The following is a 13,453-nucleotide window of genomic DNA, read 5'->3' as shown; positions in this document are numbered from 1 at the left end:
GCCACCTACTATAGGGTTTTTAAAAGCTGCATTAATGGTGGTTTTGATGAGGCCATATATTTTGCTAGAAGGAAAATAATCTGTTGTGAGTTGGCAGCAAGGGAAGAATAGGAAGTGGCAAACCAGGGGAAAGGTAGTGGCCATTCTCTGCTATTGGCTGTCAAGCAGCAGATACTGCATAAAGAGCTTCAGTCTGAAGGAAAAATATTTGTACATGCACAAAAATTTCAAACTAAGCTAAATTAAAGTGGGCACGTTAGCTAGAAAATTGGCAAGCCTGTTTTATTTCTGTGCCACATGGGATACAAGTAAATTTGTCTTACACAGTAATTGCAATCTTTTGTTTTGTGTTTTCTTGTATACATGATCATCTATCTTCCTCAGTGTAGGTAGTAAAGCATGATGTGCTTATTCACACACAGAAGTACAGTGTACAGACTCTGGAATATTGTCTTTTTCTCCTAGGCACATGTAAGCCACTTGGGGTGAATTCTTTATTCACTTACACACTTACATTTGACTTCAACTGGGTTGCATGAGAGTAATTTGAAGGCAGAATCTGGCCCATCAGACATTTCTGTTGAGAAAGGAGCGTACACACTGGGCCAAAGCTGGCCCTCATTTACATCCATTTGACCACTGAAATCAATGGAAGCTCTACCTATGTAACTAAGGACAGAACCCCAAGTGGCTTACATGTGCCTAGGAGAAAAAGACAATATTCCAGAGTCTGTACACTCCTTTTAAATTATTCAGATATTGTAATATTTTGGAACAGTCTGATCTTGAGAGAGGAAACACTTTTTTTTTCAGCTAGAAATATCTGACAATTTTACATTTCTTCCTCTGTGGATAATAAACCTGGTAATAAAAGTTTGGGAACCAACAGACAACACTCACTGTACAAAATAAATACTTCAATGAGGACCTAGTAGAAACAGAGTTCTCATCTTGTTGCACAGGGCTTTACCTGCCTATTTCCCATTCATTGAGAAGAGATTACAGCATACCACTTAGTTATCAGAGGACAAACAATTAAAATAACTTAATTCAGTTGCTTGATAGGAACCAACTTTGGGAATATTAGCAGAGAAATATATGCAGCAACAACATCATCAAAAATCTCTTGGGAGGACTTTGTTTTTGTATGAAACAAAATATCCCTTAAGGAATATTTTGGCATACAAAAATATTACAGGTGTTCACCTGTCTCTTTTTACATGCTATTTCCATAATGGCCTTCTTGGTGTATTTTGGAATTTGTTTATCAGGGATCTTGAGAAACCTGATAACTGTTTTATAGATGGGGCTTGGGAGTAACAGGTGGAAAAGAACGAAATCATTGAATGCCAACTGGAAGGAGATTGTATAAACAAAACCATTATCACATTGATAAATCCAGTAAGAACATTCTTTGGTATTTGCATTAGTATTTTACATGATGACATCCATATATTAATAACCACAGTCAACATTTCATACAAATGATGTTTTCAAAAGTTAACGTATTTGATCAGTTTTCTACATTTTCACTTCCCTGAAATAAATCAACGAAAGTCTAATTTACTGTAGAACGCTATGGCAAAAAAGAGTAGCTATGCTATTCTGCAATCATCTGATGTACATTTCTGCCGAAACTGTATTAATTAAAACACAGGTGCTCTAGAATAAGTGCTCTCATGTAGAGAATTGCCTGCCCTGGTGATAGTATCATAGTTCACAAGTTTCTAAATAGAATGTGATGTTTGACAAAGTTCATAAAAGAAATGTTCTGTATTTTTTTTTTAGTCAAATAATGAGCATGCTTCTAGTAATACTCTTTTCAGGAGCTCTCTAAGAACCTGTTTCTGCAGAAACAATTATGATATGGTGGAGTTCCACTTCTCCATGGCTTCTGCTGCTTATATATTAATTGTCAGTCTAATACTTAGAAATGATAATGAGCAGAAATTTTGAGCTATTAAATAAAAAACAGTGGTTTGTTTTAGTAGCTGCCATAGCAATTGATATGAAAACAATGTTGGAGGATTAGCCATACACATTTTCTGAGCTGAAGCCTTGAACTTGGTTCCCTAGACTAGCTGTGGATACGAACTACTAGAGAGGCAGCACACTTAGTCCCTGGCATGAAATGGAACATCTTATGTCAATCTCCAGAGACTCCCTCTGCCTAACACAAGGAGAGAAGGGAACCACATCCATCTTTGCTGACTAAGGGCCTGATCCAGAGACTGCTGAAGTTAATAGAAAGATTTTCATTGACTAATGGACTTTAAATCAGACTCTTGTGGAAATTGATGTAATGCCATGGTTGGGTGGGAAGGAAATAAAGGGTAAGAGAAGGCAACCCTGAAGAAAAAAACAAAACAAAATACCCTTCAGTGGGATCCTTAAATTTTCAATGTTTTTTTTTCTGTTGCTGAATCTAATGTTGATCTTTGCAACTCTGTCTCCCAGTTTTACCCCTAATTGTTTTGGTAGCCAAGGTTGTTCCATTTTTTTAAAAAATGGCCCAAATCATTCCTCTGTTTCTTTCTGAAAAATATGATACTCACATACTTTTGGATCTTAAATAGCCTTAAGATCACCTGTTAATAGGGCTGGCCAGAAAACAAGTATTCCATCAGTGAAAATGTTTGAAGTTTTGAAATTTATTTTTATTCCACATCAGAACAAAAATGCAACCTGTCAAAATTGTCGATGAAAAAATGAGAGAGAAAGAGGGACTCTTTCCCCTCTTGGCAAATGATAGCCAATAGTCCATTGGTTACACACTTACTTGCAAAGTAGGAGACCTGGTTTAAGTCCTGCTGTACCTGATTTGGAACAGGGACTTGAATCAGTGTGTCCCACAGCGCAGTGTCCTAGCCACTAGGTTATAGACTCAGGCTTTTTCAATTTCTCCTGTTTGAACTGTTTCATTCTGTATAAATTAAATATTTATGTGACCAGCACAAGAGGGACTGATTTTATAGCTTGGTGGTTAGGGAACTCTCTTTGGCTATGTGTGATCTAGGTTCAAAACTGTATCTGTGAAAAGTTTTGGTTTTGACAAGTTGGCATTTTCCAATTCAAAGTTTACTCAAAAAGTTGCTGTCCACCCCTACTTGTGAAGTATAGTCTATCTAGTGCTCTATTTAGCTTGAATAATAATCACAGACATATTTAGTACAAGGTTCTCTAGATTTACAAAGTTAGAGTGGAATTATATGAAATCTGGGGCTGCTGTGCTTTTATATATTGGGTCGTATTTGGCTCTCATTTACTCTGGATCCACCCCGGTGTAACTTCATTGACTTCAGTGGAGTTCCTCACTGTTTACATTGATGGACTGAGAGCAAAATTTGGTGTGCAGTATCCTGTGGCCAAAGAAAAGACTTCAGTCACAAGTGCTGTCTATCTGGCACCTTTCTTAAGTGCTGAATTCATTTAAAATAATCCTCTAAAAAAGCTGTTACACAGATGAGTTATACAGGTTAAAATATAAGTGTAAATAATGAACTAAGGGAAAAGATTCCTAGAAAGCCTCTGTTTTCATAAACAGTTATTTCCCTTTTGTTGCTTGAGAAAATATTTTATTGTTGAAAGTCCATTTCTGTTTTTATCAACGTACGCTGTTCCCGAACTGACCAGAAATGCAGGGGTCAATGTGCTTTATAGTTGTCAGTTTGCTTACTGATACATAGGGGAACTGGGGGAAAGAATATACCCACAATACACAAATGTAATGACCATCAGTGGTGTTATCCATGTGAAGCTTCCCTGCAATCAATGGGAGGATAGAGTTGTTAATATTCATTACATCATTTTAAGAATAAAAAAGATCAAGAGGAACTTGTATACCATAAAGTGTATATAATCTGCATTTACTCTTGTGATAAAGAGGATGTGTATTGATGATTTGCATTTGGACTCTTGACACTGGACATTGAAGAAATCACTTAAAACTTTGAGGTACCAAAAATAGCTGAGCTGAGGGTATGTTGTCAGTTTGCTAGGAGTCTAACCCTTAATATGCACTAAAATAAGAAGATTGCAGCTCCTCTCAGGTTTAATACAGAGAGGTATGATTTGATACAAGGCTAGAGAGCCAACACGTGATGTGCAAAGGCCTCAGTTTGAATTAGAGTGGGATTTATAGTCTGTGTGAGCCACACTTCTCCCTTTAACATAAGGTTAGTAGTTGTGAACATGGTATGATATGTAGGTCATAATTTAGCCATTCAATTTAAAAGCATACAAGCATAATGTATTTGACAGATTTATGACATTTTAAAACCTTATGTGGAAGTAATTACTTTTAAAAAAAAGATGTAATAAATCATGGTGTTTGGGGATTTGGTAAATTATTTAGATTGTAAAAACCTGAAGTGAAATGATAGAATGCTGAAATTTGAATTCCCATTGGCTACTAGTTGGTCTCATCTTTTATACTAAATCCCTCTCTTGAGTATAAAGCCTTTTACAATGCTTACAAAATTCTCTACAAGAATATTGAAACTTCAACATAACTTCAGAGCTCATTCCAATAATAGCTTTGAGGATTCATTTTCCAATTTACAGCTTTGGATATTTCAGTGTTTATCAGGCCTATGTCTTTCAGGTGAGCCAACCCTGTTATTAAACACTGATATCCATCAGTTAAGATGACTAATTTAAAATTGGGTATCTTTTCAACTGATTTAAAGACAGCAACTTTAAAATACTATGTTTTGAAGTGATTTCTTAATATGTACCAGAGCCTGATTTTTTTCTGTACAGCATTTCTAACAAAATATAATAGTTCTGTGTTTTTTGCTTTATTCCTTGCTTCTTTCATTTGACGTAGTGATATCACCTTAAGGTGAGAGAACTTGTCTTTTGTTACTTATATGTCTGGTTTTTACTCTGTGTGTGTGTGTGTGTGTTTTCCTTTACATAGTGTAAATATGTCCTGTAATTTAAATGCATGGTAACTGCATGTTAATCTAACATCTACTCAAAATAAGTTCTGTTGACAGTGTGTCTATATAAAAACAAGCAAAACTCTGAGCCAATTTTTAATCTCATTTACTCAGATGTAATTCCAAGGCAATTCCATTGAGAAGAATGGTATTCCCCTTTATTTCCACGGTTGTGACTGAAATTTGAATCTGGCCCTGTGTTGTTATTATTTTATTATTAGAATAAATTTTAGCTGGCAGTCATAATATATCCCTGCAAATTACTGACTGTGACCAGAGTCCCAGGGGAGCCAACTGAGGTCACTCAATTAGGGTGAGCTGCAAAGAATGGGGCAGGCAGTCCCCAAAGCTGATGGATATTCCAATAGTTAGATTTACCAAGCCAGCACAAAATAGCTTCTGTAATTACCCAGAAGCCAACAACACAATTCCGTTGATGTAACCCAGGTTTAGGCCTCTACCCAGACACCCAAGTCAAATATAATGAGGATTATTGAAAATCTTATTCATCATATAAATTTCTACCAATCCCAAAGGATCAGACATATTACCTCCCAGGTTAATGAATATTCCAGATCTTACCCAAATACACACTTACAGCCAATTCTTATTAACTAAACTAAAATTTATTTAAAAAGACAAAAGAGAGTATTGATTATAAGATCAATACACATACAGATATGAGTATAATTCTTGAGATTCAGATTCATAGCAGAGATGGTGAGCTTTGTAGTTGCAAAGAGTTCCCTCATAATTAGTCCATGGGTTATAGACCAATGTTCATATTCAGTGGGTTCCAGCTTCGGACTGGGATCTCAGCCTTACAATTTAAGCTTCCCCTGCATGAAGCATCAAGCAGGTCTGAGATGACAGGATCAGGACCCGAGGGTCTTTTATACAGTTTTCTAGCAGCCAGTTGACCATACAGTCCTCGGTGAACAATAGGCTTTTGATGTAGCCTTCTGTTTCCTAAACCTAACCGATAATTAACTACATGGATTAACATAAGATAATTCAACCATTAAGCAGTTTATCACAAACTTTAAAGAGACATATAGACAACAACATGATTTCACCCAAGATTAATCTAAATGTTATGTTCCCTTTTGATCTCTGAATCAATAGCTATGGGGACAGACAGGAACTGTCTGTTTACATGGCTAGCATTTAAGATATAAGTAAACACACACAATTAGTATCACCTCTAATTCTCTAACAATATAGGTTTGCACTTCAAAATTCTAGCCTATCTAGCATGGAATGGTCCTAGTTACCATTTCTAACATGTCTCTACAGGTTGATTCTGGGTCAATTGGCCTGCAAGATGCTTAACCCTTTCTGGCCACATGTCACACTTTGTATAAGATTTGTTGCAATTATGTAACAGTGGTAGCAATAGTGATTTGCATGGTTATATTTTAGTCAGATAATGTCACACTGGCCCTTTGTTATTATTATTTTATTATTAGAACAAATTTTAGCTGGCAGTCATCGTATATCCCTGCAAATTACTGACATCTGCTTTGCGTAATCCAGGTTGTTTAAAGACATGTGAAACCAGCTGTAATGCAGAAGAATAGTATAGCAGGTGGGGGGAAAGTAAGAGATTACAGATTGTGTAGCTATCTTTGCAGAGGCTACAGAATCCTTCTGAAAATATTTATGGTAATCAACTGCTTCATGTGCAAGACATGAATCTGTAGTTAGGTTTTAAAAAATGAATTATAATTATTCTGTAATTTATCTATAATAGTATTTTTTAAACTTGATGACCAAAACTTCAGGCTTGTTTGTCTGAAGTTAGGCATCTAAAGCCATATTTAGGCACCTAAATAGATGGTGATATCTACCTCTGAAAATCAGGCTATTATTTAGGTGCATAAATATGGTTAAGTGTCTGACTTGAAGCAGCCAAGTTTGAAAATTTTGGCTCCTATACTTATGCTACATTATGGAGATGTTACCAGTCAAGGTCTTTGGAAAGATTGACCTGACCCCACAACCCTTACTGACGTGAGTAGGCCCTGCATATACTCCCATGATTGAAGGATCATGTTTTACAGGAGATGCCTGTACATATCAAGCAGCATATACAGATGATATAGATATGTCTCTTTTATGTGGTAAAAAGCACAACAGCTAAACTTTTAAAACTTGGCTGCCTAAAGTTAGGTATCTCAACTCATATGTTGTCATCTAAATAATAGCTTTATATATATACACACACACACGCACGCGCACGCCTCTGGTGTATATAATGCCTGACACGCATAGATGTGAATGTATGTGTATATAAATATCTAAAATTTGGAAGTTAGCGTGACCTATGTTAGAGAGAAGCACCATTTTCCTGTCTTTAAATATTTAGCTAATCTACCATATGATTTGCATTGTATTAATTAGAATGCACACTTAATTCCCTGAGCATAGGGTTGAAAATTTACATCACAAGTACTGTTAAACCTCTGTTTGCAGTTTGTACGACAAGATCTGTTTTCTTTAGCACTTCAATGGTGTCATTGGAATACATCTATAAAAGTGCTCCTTATCACAATAGCATGCACTGTTTCCACTGTGGCAAACCCCAAAGACTTTTCTTAATCTCTCTCAGTTGTACTGGACTAAGAGCTTCTGTAGGACAAATGAAAGTTTGCTTTTTATCTCTGTATGTTGGGGACTGATATAGTAAATGTAATTTGAATATTAATTGGATGATGGGTCAGGTGAATTCTGTCAGCCAATCAAAGGGAGGGGACTTAAACATGTATATGTATATATGTATACGGACAGTGTACATTGTATACAGATAAATGCAATTTATAGAAAGGGTAGTTAAGCTCTTGCCTGAAATGAAAATCTGTTCTCCAAGCTAATACAGCTTTTCAGTAATGGTATAGTAAGGACAATGGTATCAGAAAACAACAGATACAGCTACAGCATCTACATAATTAATTATTTGGCATAATAGAAATCAGGTAAATGGAATAGAAAGTTGTCACATAACGTCTTCCACTTAGAAAATAAATGTCTTGTTATGTGTGTGGCGGCACTGGACAGTTACTTTGTGAGTGTTCACTTCCATTGCATAATCTCTGTGGTCTGGATTGTGATACTTTATTCATGGTAAATAACCCCTTACTCCACAAGTGAGAAACCATTCATTCAGCTAGAGCATGAATATCAGAATCTGGTACTTTCTTATGTACACCTAAGTCAGACCATCAAACCAAATCATTATAACCCTTAAAAACGTAAAATACACTTAAAAACGTAAAATATTTGAGACCCACCTTTCCAAGTAAACACCTTCCACAGAAGCAGCAAAGAGTCCTGTGGCACCTTATAGACTAACAGACGTATTGGAGCATGAGCTTTCGTGGGTGAATACCCACTTCGTCGGATGCATGTAGTGGAAATTTCCAGGGGCAGGTATATATCTTATCTCTAGCCTGCTTCTGGCTTGCATATATATATTGCTCATGCTCCAATACGTCTGTTAGTCTATAAGGTGCCACAGGACTCTTTGCTGCTTTTACAGATCCAGACTAACACGGCTACCCCTCTGATACCTTCCACAGAAACACTAGAGCTTCTTTAGCACACTTTCATGTTACTCTCTGTTTTTCAGCAATTGGCACTAGCTGGTTGAACTCTTATGGGACATGGCAAAAGTGGATCAGAACCTTTGAAGCTAATGCTATACAGCACATTCAAAATTATCAGGCAAATTCTTGCGTTTGAGAGGCTACGTTTACTATTTAAGGTGGCTACTCTTCCTAATATAGAGGGACAGTAGGGCAGTCAAATATTTAATGGGGAGCTCAATGATATAATTACTTTAGCAGTCCCGGAGTATTGGATAAAATGCCTTTATATTTTTGGAGTGGACCATTTGATGAAAGGAAATTGGGCTTATCCAAACATAAAGACACTGTGACAGATAAGAGAGAATATGAAATGAAAAATTATGATTAAAGAATCAAGACTTTACATCTTCATGTAAATATTTTAACCTCATGTATAGTCAATAATCTATAATATAGATCCTCATTATCTCATTAGAGTCAGAATAAATTATTAATGCTACAAGACTCGGCCAGATGAGAGACGCCAAAGCGCTATTATGCAGTGATTGCAGGGAAAGAAAATTTAAAAAATAATAGGAGAGGAATTTATATTTGAATAGCATGGGACATGTTGAAGTTCTGATGGCCCATGTTATTTTCGCCTCCCACCACCACCAACAAAAAAATCTTTAGCCATGTAACTTTTCATATTTATAATCATTATTGTGAGTAAATGTAAAAGTGAACAATATATAACTTTTAAGAGGTATGGATACTGCCCTCTGTTGGATAAGTCTATTGCAATTTGCTTTCTGGCCTGAATATGGCTGATAAGATAGTGTAACTGTGCAATACTGATTTTTGCAGTTGGATGAAGAAGCCTCGATGCGGTGTGCCTGACCAGAGAAGAGGTAGCTCCAAATTTAACATTCGTCGAAAACGATATGCATTAACGGGACAGAAGTGGCAACACAAACATATCACTTACAGGTACAAAAAAAAATCGATAAACCCTTTGGTGGTATCACTGAACATTTTATTAAAAGAAAACAAATGTTTTAGATATTATTTTCTAAATGTCTACTATGCATTGTCAAGACGTTGATGTGTGGTATAAAAATATTGATTTCGGTATCCCTGGAGTAACTACTCACATGCTGCAAAAGGATGGAATGAGTTTCTTGGATTTAAATTATCTGCATTTAAACAGAATGTTCTTTGAAGCTTTCAGCACCAAATTAACCTCCAATGTCCCCCCTAACTCTACCTTTCAACCCTCTTGGCAACTTCTTAGGAAAAGTCACACTGGAATTGGGGGTTCTAATTTAAATATGCAAATTAGGTCATTGGAGGAAGGCAGTAGCTGCAAATGCAGGTGCCTGCAGGTCAATTTCAAAATATAAATGAATTTGATTAAATTTTGGTGAGTCAGTAACACAGCCGTCTCAAGCCGTCTCATGTAATAGGCATGGGGGTGTGTATTTATCAGTGAAACTCTTGATCTGACTTGCAATTTACAGGACGTGTTGCATGCTGTATCAAAGATGACCTTGGTTTGGAAAATAAAATATATTATGCAAAAATATGTACCTGCTGTAGTGCTGTCAACCAAAAAGTGTCATGGGTACACAGTATGTGGCCCATAAAATTGTCAGCAAAGCAGAGATTTTTTTATGTAGTCCTCTAGAAATTTAGCATAATCTCTTCAGGATTATGGGATCCACCATGGCACTGAATGTTCTCTGGGATCAAAGCATCCTAAAATTCATTGACCAGCTATTTACAGTACTATATGATGCAGAATGGACCTTTATGATCATCTAGCCTGACCTCCTGCATAACACAAACCATAGAATTTTACCCAGTAATTCCTTTATCAATCCCATATTTTCTGATTGAGAATGCTTTTTTGAAAGACATCCAATCTTGATTTAAAGACTTCAAGTGATGGGGAAATCCCCCATATCATCAGTGAGTTGTTCCAGTAGATAAGTAACTTGTGCTTTTATTGCTGAGTATTGTAGTCTATGAGAATTGAAGGTACTCGGCACCTAGCAGGAGTATGTCTAAATATATTATTTTACATTTATCCACATTTTTAACGTCTTAATCTAGGGGTTTATATGTGAAGTGTGTGTTTAACATTCTTACTCTTCGTTTGTAATCCCAAATCTCAAATCAGTGGGCCTGATTCTCCACCCCATTACACCATTTTGATGCCATTCATAAACCCTGCAACTGAAATATCGTTCTGCTCTGCCACCCAAGTCATTAATCATAAAAGCAATACAAAGGTGGATCCCAATATTAATCTGTTTGGTAACCCTCTAGTAATCTGTCTATCTTGAAGAATTTATGGCTGTTCTTTGCTTCCTGCCCTTTTTGCAAAACTTTCACTCTGCTGTGTCACCTTATCATATGCCACTGCCATTTAGCATTAACCTCCCAGATCAAACTTTGCCCAGGGCTGCCCAGAGGATTCAGGGGGTCTGGGGCAAAGCAATTTTGGGGGCCCCTTCCATAAAAAAAAGTTGCAATACTATAGAATACTACATTCTCGTGGGGGTCCCTGTGAGGCCCAGGACCTGGGGCAAATTGCTCCCCTCCCCTCCCCGCACAGCCTCGACTTTGCCAGACATTTTCTAAAATTGAAGGTATAATTTCAACACTCCAGTGTCAGTAGCAAGCACTACTTTTCTTTCAAATGAAAATCAGCAAGAGCTCACAGAACGTACTTGCTATAGATTGGACATTCAAAAGTGTTCAGCTTCTGGGAGTTTTACTATTGACTTCAGTGGGAGCAGAATGAGGCCATCGCCACTTCCTTGACATCTAAAAACACTATATTCCAAAACTTGCCTATGCTCCACATTCTACTAATGTGGATTTCTTCTTGAGATCCATCCTTTGACCCACACACAGCAGAACTGCATCGGTTCTAATGCTAAGAGGGCCTCTGAGCTGCAGAGGTGAGCACCAGATTTTCCCTTGTTAACTTTCTGGCTAGTGGTTTCTAGAATATATCCTCAGGTGCTGTGTTTAAATCAAATATTTGTTTTTGTTTTTTTTAATTGTCAGACCTTTTAAAATAGTAAAATATAATTGAGATCATATGTAGATGCATAGAAATGTAGGTCTGGAAGGGACCTCGAGAGATCATGTAGTCCAGTTCACTGAGGCAGGAACAAATGTACCTAGATCATCCCTGACAGATGTTTGTCCAACCTGTTCTTAAAAACCTCCAATGGTGGAGATTCCACAATCTCCCTTGAAAGCATATTCCCATGCTTAAATATCCGTATACACCTCTACCCCGATATAATGAGGTCCAATGTAATGCGAATTCGGATATAACTCGGTAAAGGAGTGCTCCGGGGGACGGGACTGCTTTACCTCATTATATCCAAGAAGCTTGATGTGCCAATCAGCTGTTTGGCGTGGCAAGCCTGGGAGGGAGGAGAAGCGGAGCTGTGGCGCGCTCTAGGGAGGAGGTGGAGGCGGAGCAGAGGTGAGATGGGGTAGGGGGGCTGCAGCACATAAGGGGGGGCACAGAGGAACCGCTCCCCGCCCCAGCTCACCTCACCTCCGCTCCGCCTCCTCCCTAGAGCATGCCACAGCTCCGCTTCTCCTCCCTCCCAGGCTTGCCTCGCCAAACAGCTGATTGGCGCGGCAAGCCTAGGAGGGAGGGAGGGGGGAGAAGTGGAGCTGCAAGCGCGCTCATGGGAGGAGGCAGAGCGGAGGTGAGCTTGGGCGGGTGTGGGGGGCGGAGAGGGCCGCAGCAAGTAACAGGTGGGCGCAGAGGAATCACTCCCTGCTCCAGCTCATCTCTGCCTCCTCCCCTGAGCGCGCCACTGCCGCTCCACTTCTCCCCATCTTCCAGGCTTGTCGGGCCAAACAGCTGATTGGCGTGGCAAGCCTGGAAGGGAGGGAGAAGCGGAGCGATGGTGGCGCGCTCAGGGAGGAGGCGAAGGCAGAGTGGAGATGAACTGGGGCAGGGAGTGGTTCTCTCCCTACCCCTAGATAGTGCGGTCTCACCTATAATGCAGTGAGATTTTTTGGCTCCCGAGGACCGCGTTATATCAGGATAGAGGTGTAGTTAGAAAGTTTTTCTAATGGCTAATCTATATCTCCCCTGCTGCAGATTAATCCCATTACTTCTTGTTCTATCTTAAAGGGACATGGAGATCAGTTGATCACTATCCTCTTTATAACAACAGTCAACGTATTTGAAGACTGATATCAGGTCCCCTCTCAGTCTTCTTTTCTCAAGTGTAAATGTGCCCAGTTTTTTTTTTTTAACATTTCCTCATAGGTCAGGATTTCTAACTATTTTTGTTGTTCTCCTCTGGACTTTCCAATTTGTCTACATCTTTCATAAAGTGTGGTGCCCAGAACTGGACACAGTATGCTAGCTGAGGCCTCACCAGTGCGAAGCGGGACAATTACTGTACCTCTCGTGTCTTACATATGACACTTCTGTTAATACACCTCAGAAGGATAGTAGCCTTTTTTATAACTGCATCACATTGTTGGCTCATATTCAATTTGTGATCCAATATAACCTACAGGTCCTTTTCAGCACCAACTAGTTATTTCTCTTTTGTAGTTGTGCATTTGATTTTACTTCCCTAAGTGTAGTACTTCACACTTGTCATTATTGAATTCCATCTTGTTGATTTCAGACCAATTCTGCAATTTTTCAAGGCCCTTTTGAATTCTAATCCTGTCATCCAAACTGTTTTTAACCCCTCCCAACTTGGTGCCACCTGCAAATCAAATAAACATAATCTCCACACCATTATCCAAGTCACTAATGAAAATATTAACTAGTTCCAGACCCAAGACAGACCCCTGCAGGACCCACTAGATATGTCCTACCCAGTTTGATGGCTAACTATGGATAACTACTCTTTGAGTATGGTTTCTCAATCAGTTGTGCACCCA

At 38.3% G+C, this 13,453-nt stretch overlaps 1 protein-coding gene across 8 annotated transcripts in view; it reads left to right on the top strand.

Annotated features, from left to right (window-relative positions):
• MMP16 (matrix metallopeptidase 16) overlaps positions 1-13,453 on the top strand; it is a 290,712-nt gene that overhangs the window by 170,284 nt on the left and 106,975 nt on the right. For all 8 annotated transcript variants that reach the window (XR_005595084.1, XM_039527480.1, XM_039527479.1 and 5 more), the window contains one exon: positions 9,377-9,499. Coding sequence is in view for 7 of the 8 variants with exons in the window: in XM_039527480.1 (XP_039383414.1) it covers positions 9,377-9,499 (123 nt within the window). In the remaining variant the exon portion in view is untranslated. The remainder of the gene's footprint in view (positions 1-9,376; positions 9,500-13,453) is intronic.

The sequence above is a fragment of the Mauremys reevesii genome, linkage group 2, assembly GCF_016161935.1.
Source record: "Mauremys reevesii isolate NIE-2019 linkage group 2, ASM1616193v1, whole genome shotgun sequence".
Taxonomy (NCBI): Eukaryota; Metazoa; Chordata; order Testudines; family Geoemydidae; genus Mauremys; species Mauremys reevesii.
Note: the sequence above shows the minus strand (reverse complement) of the source record. Positions and strands in the feature narration are given on the sequence as shown.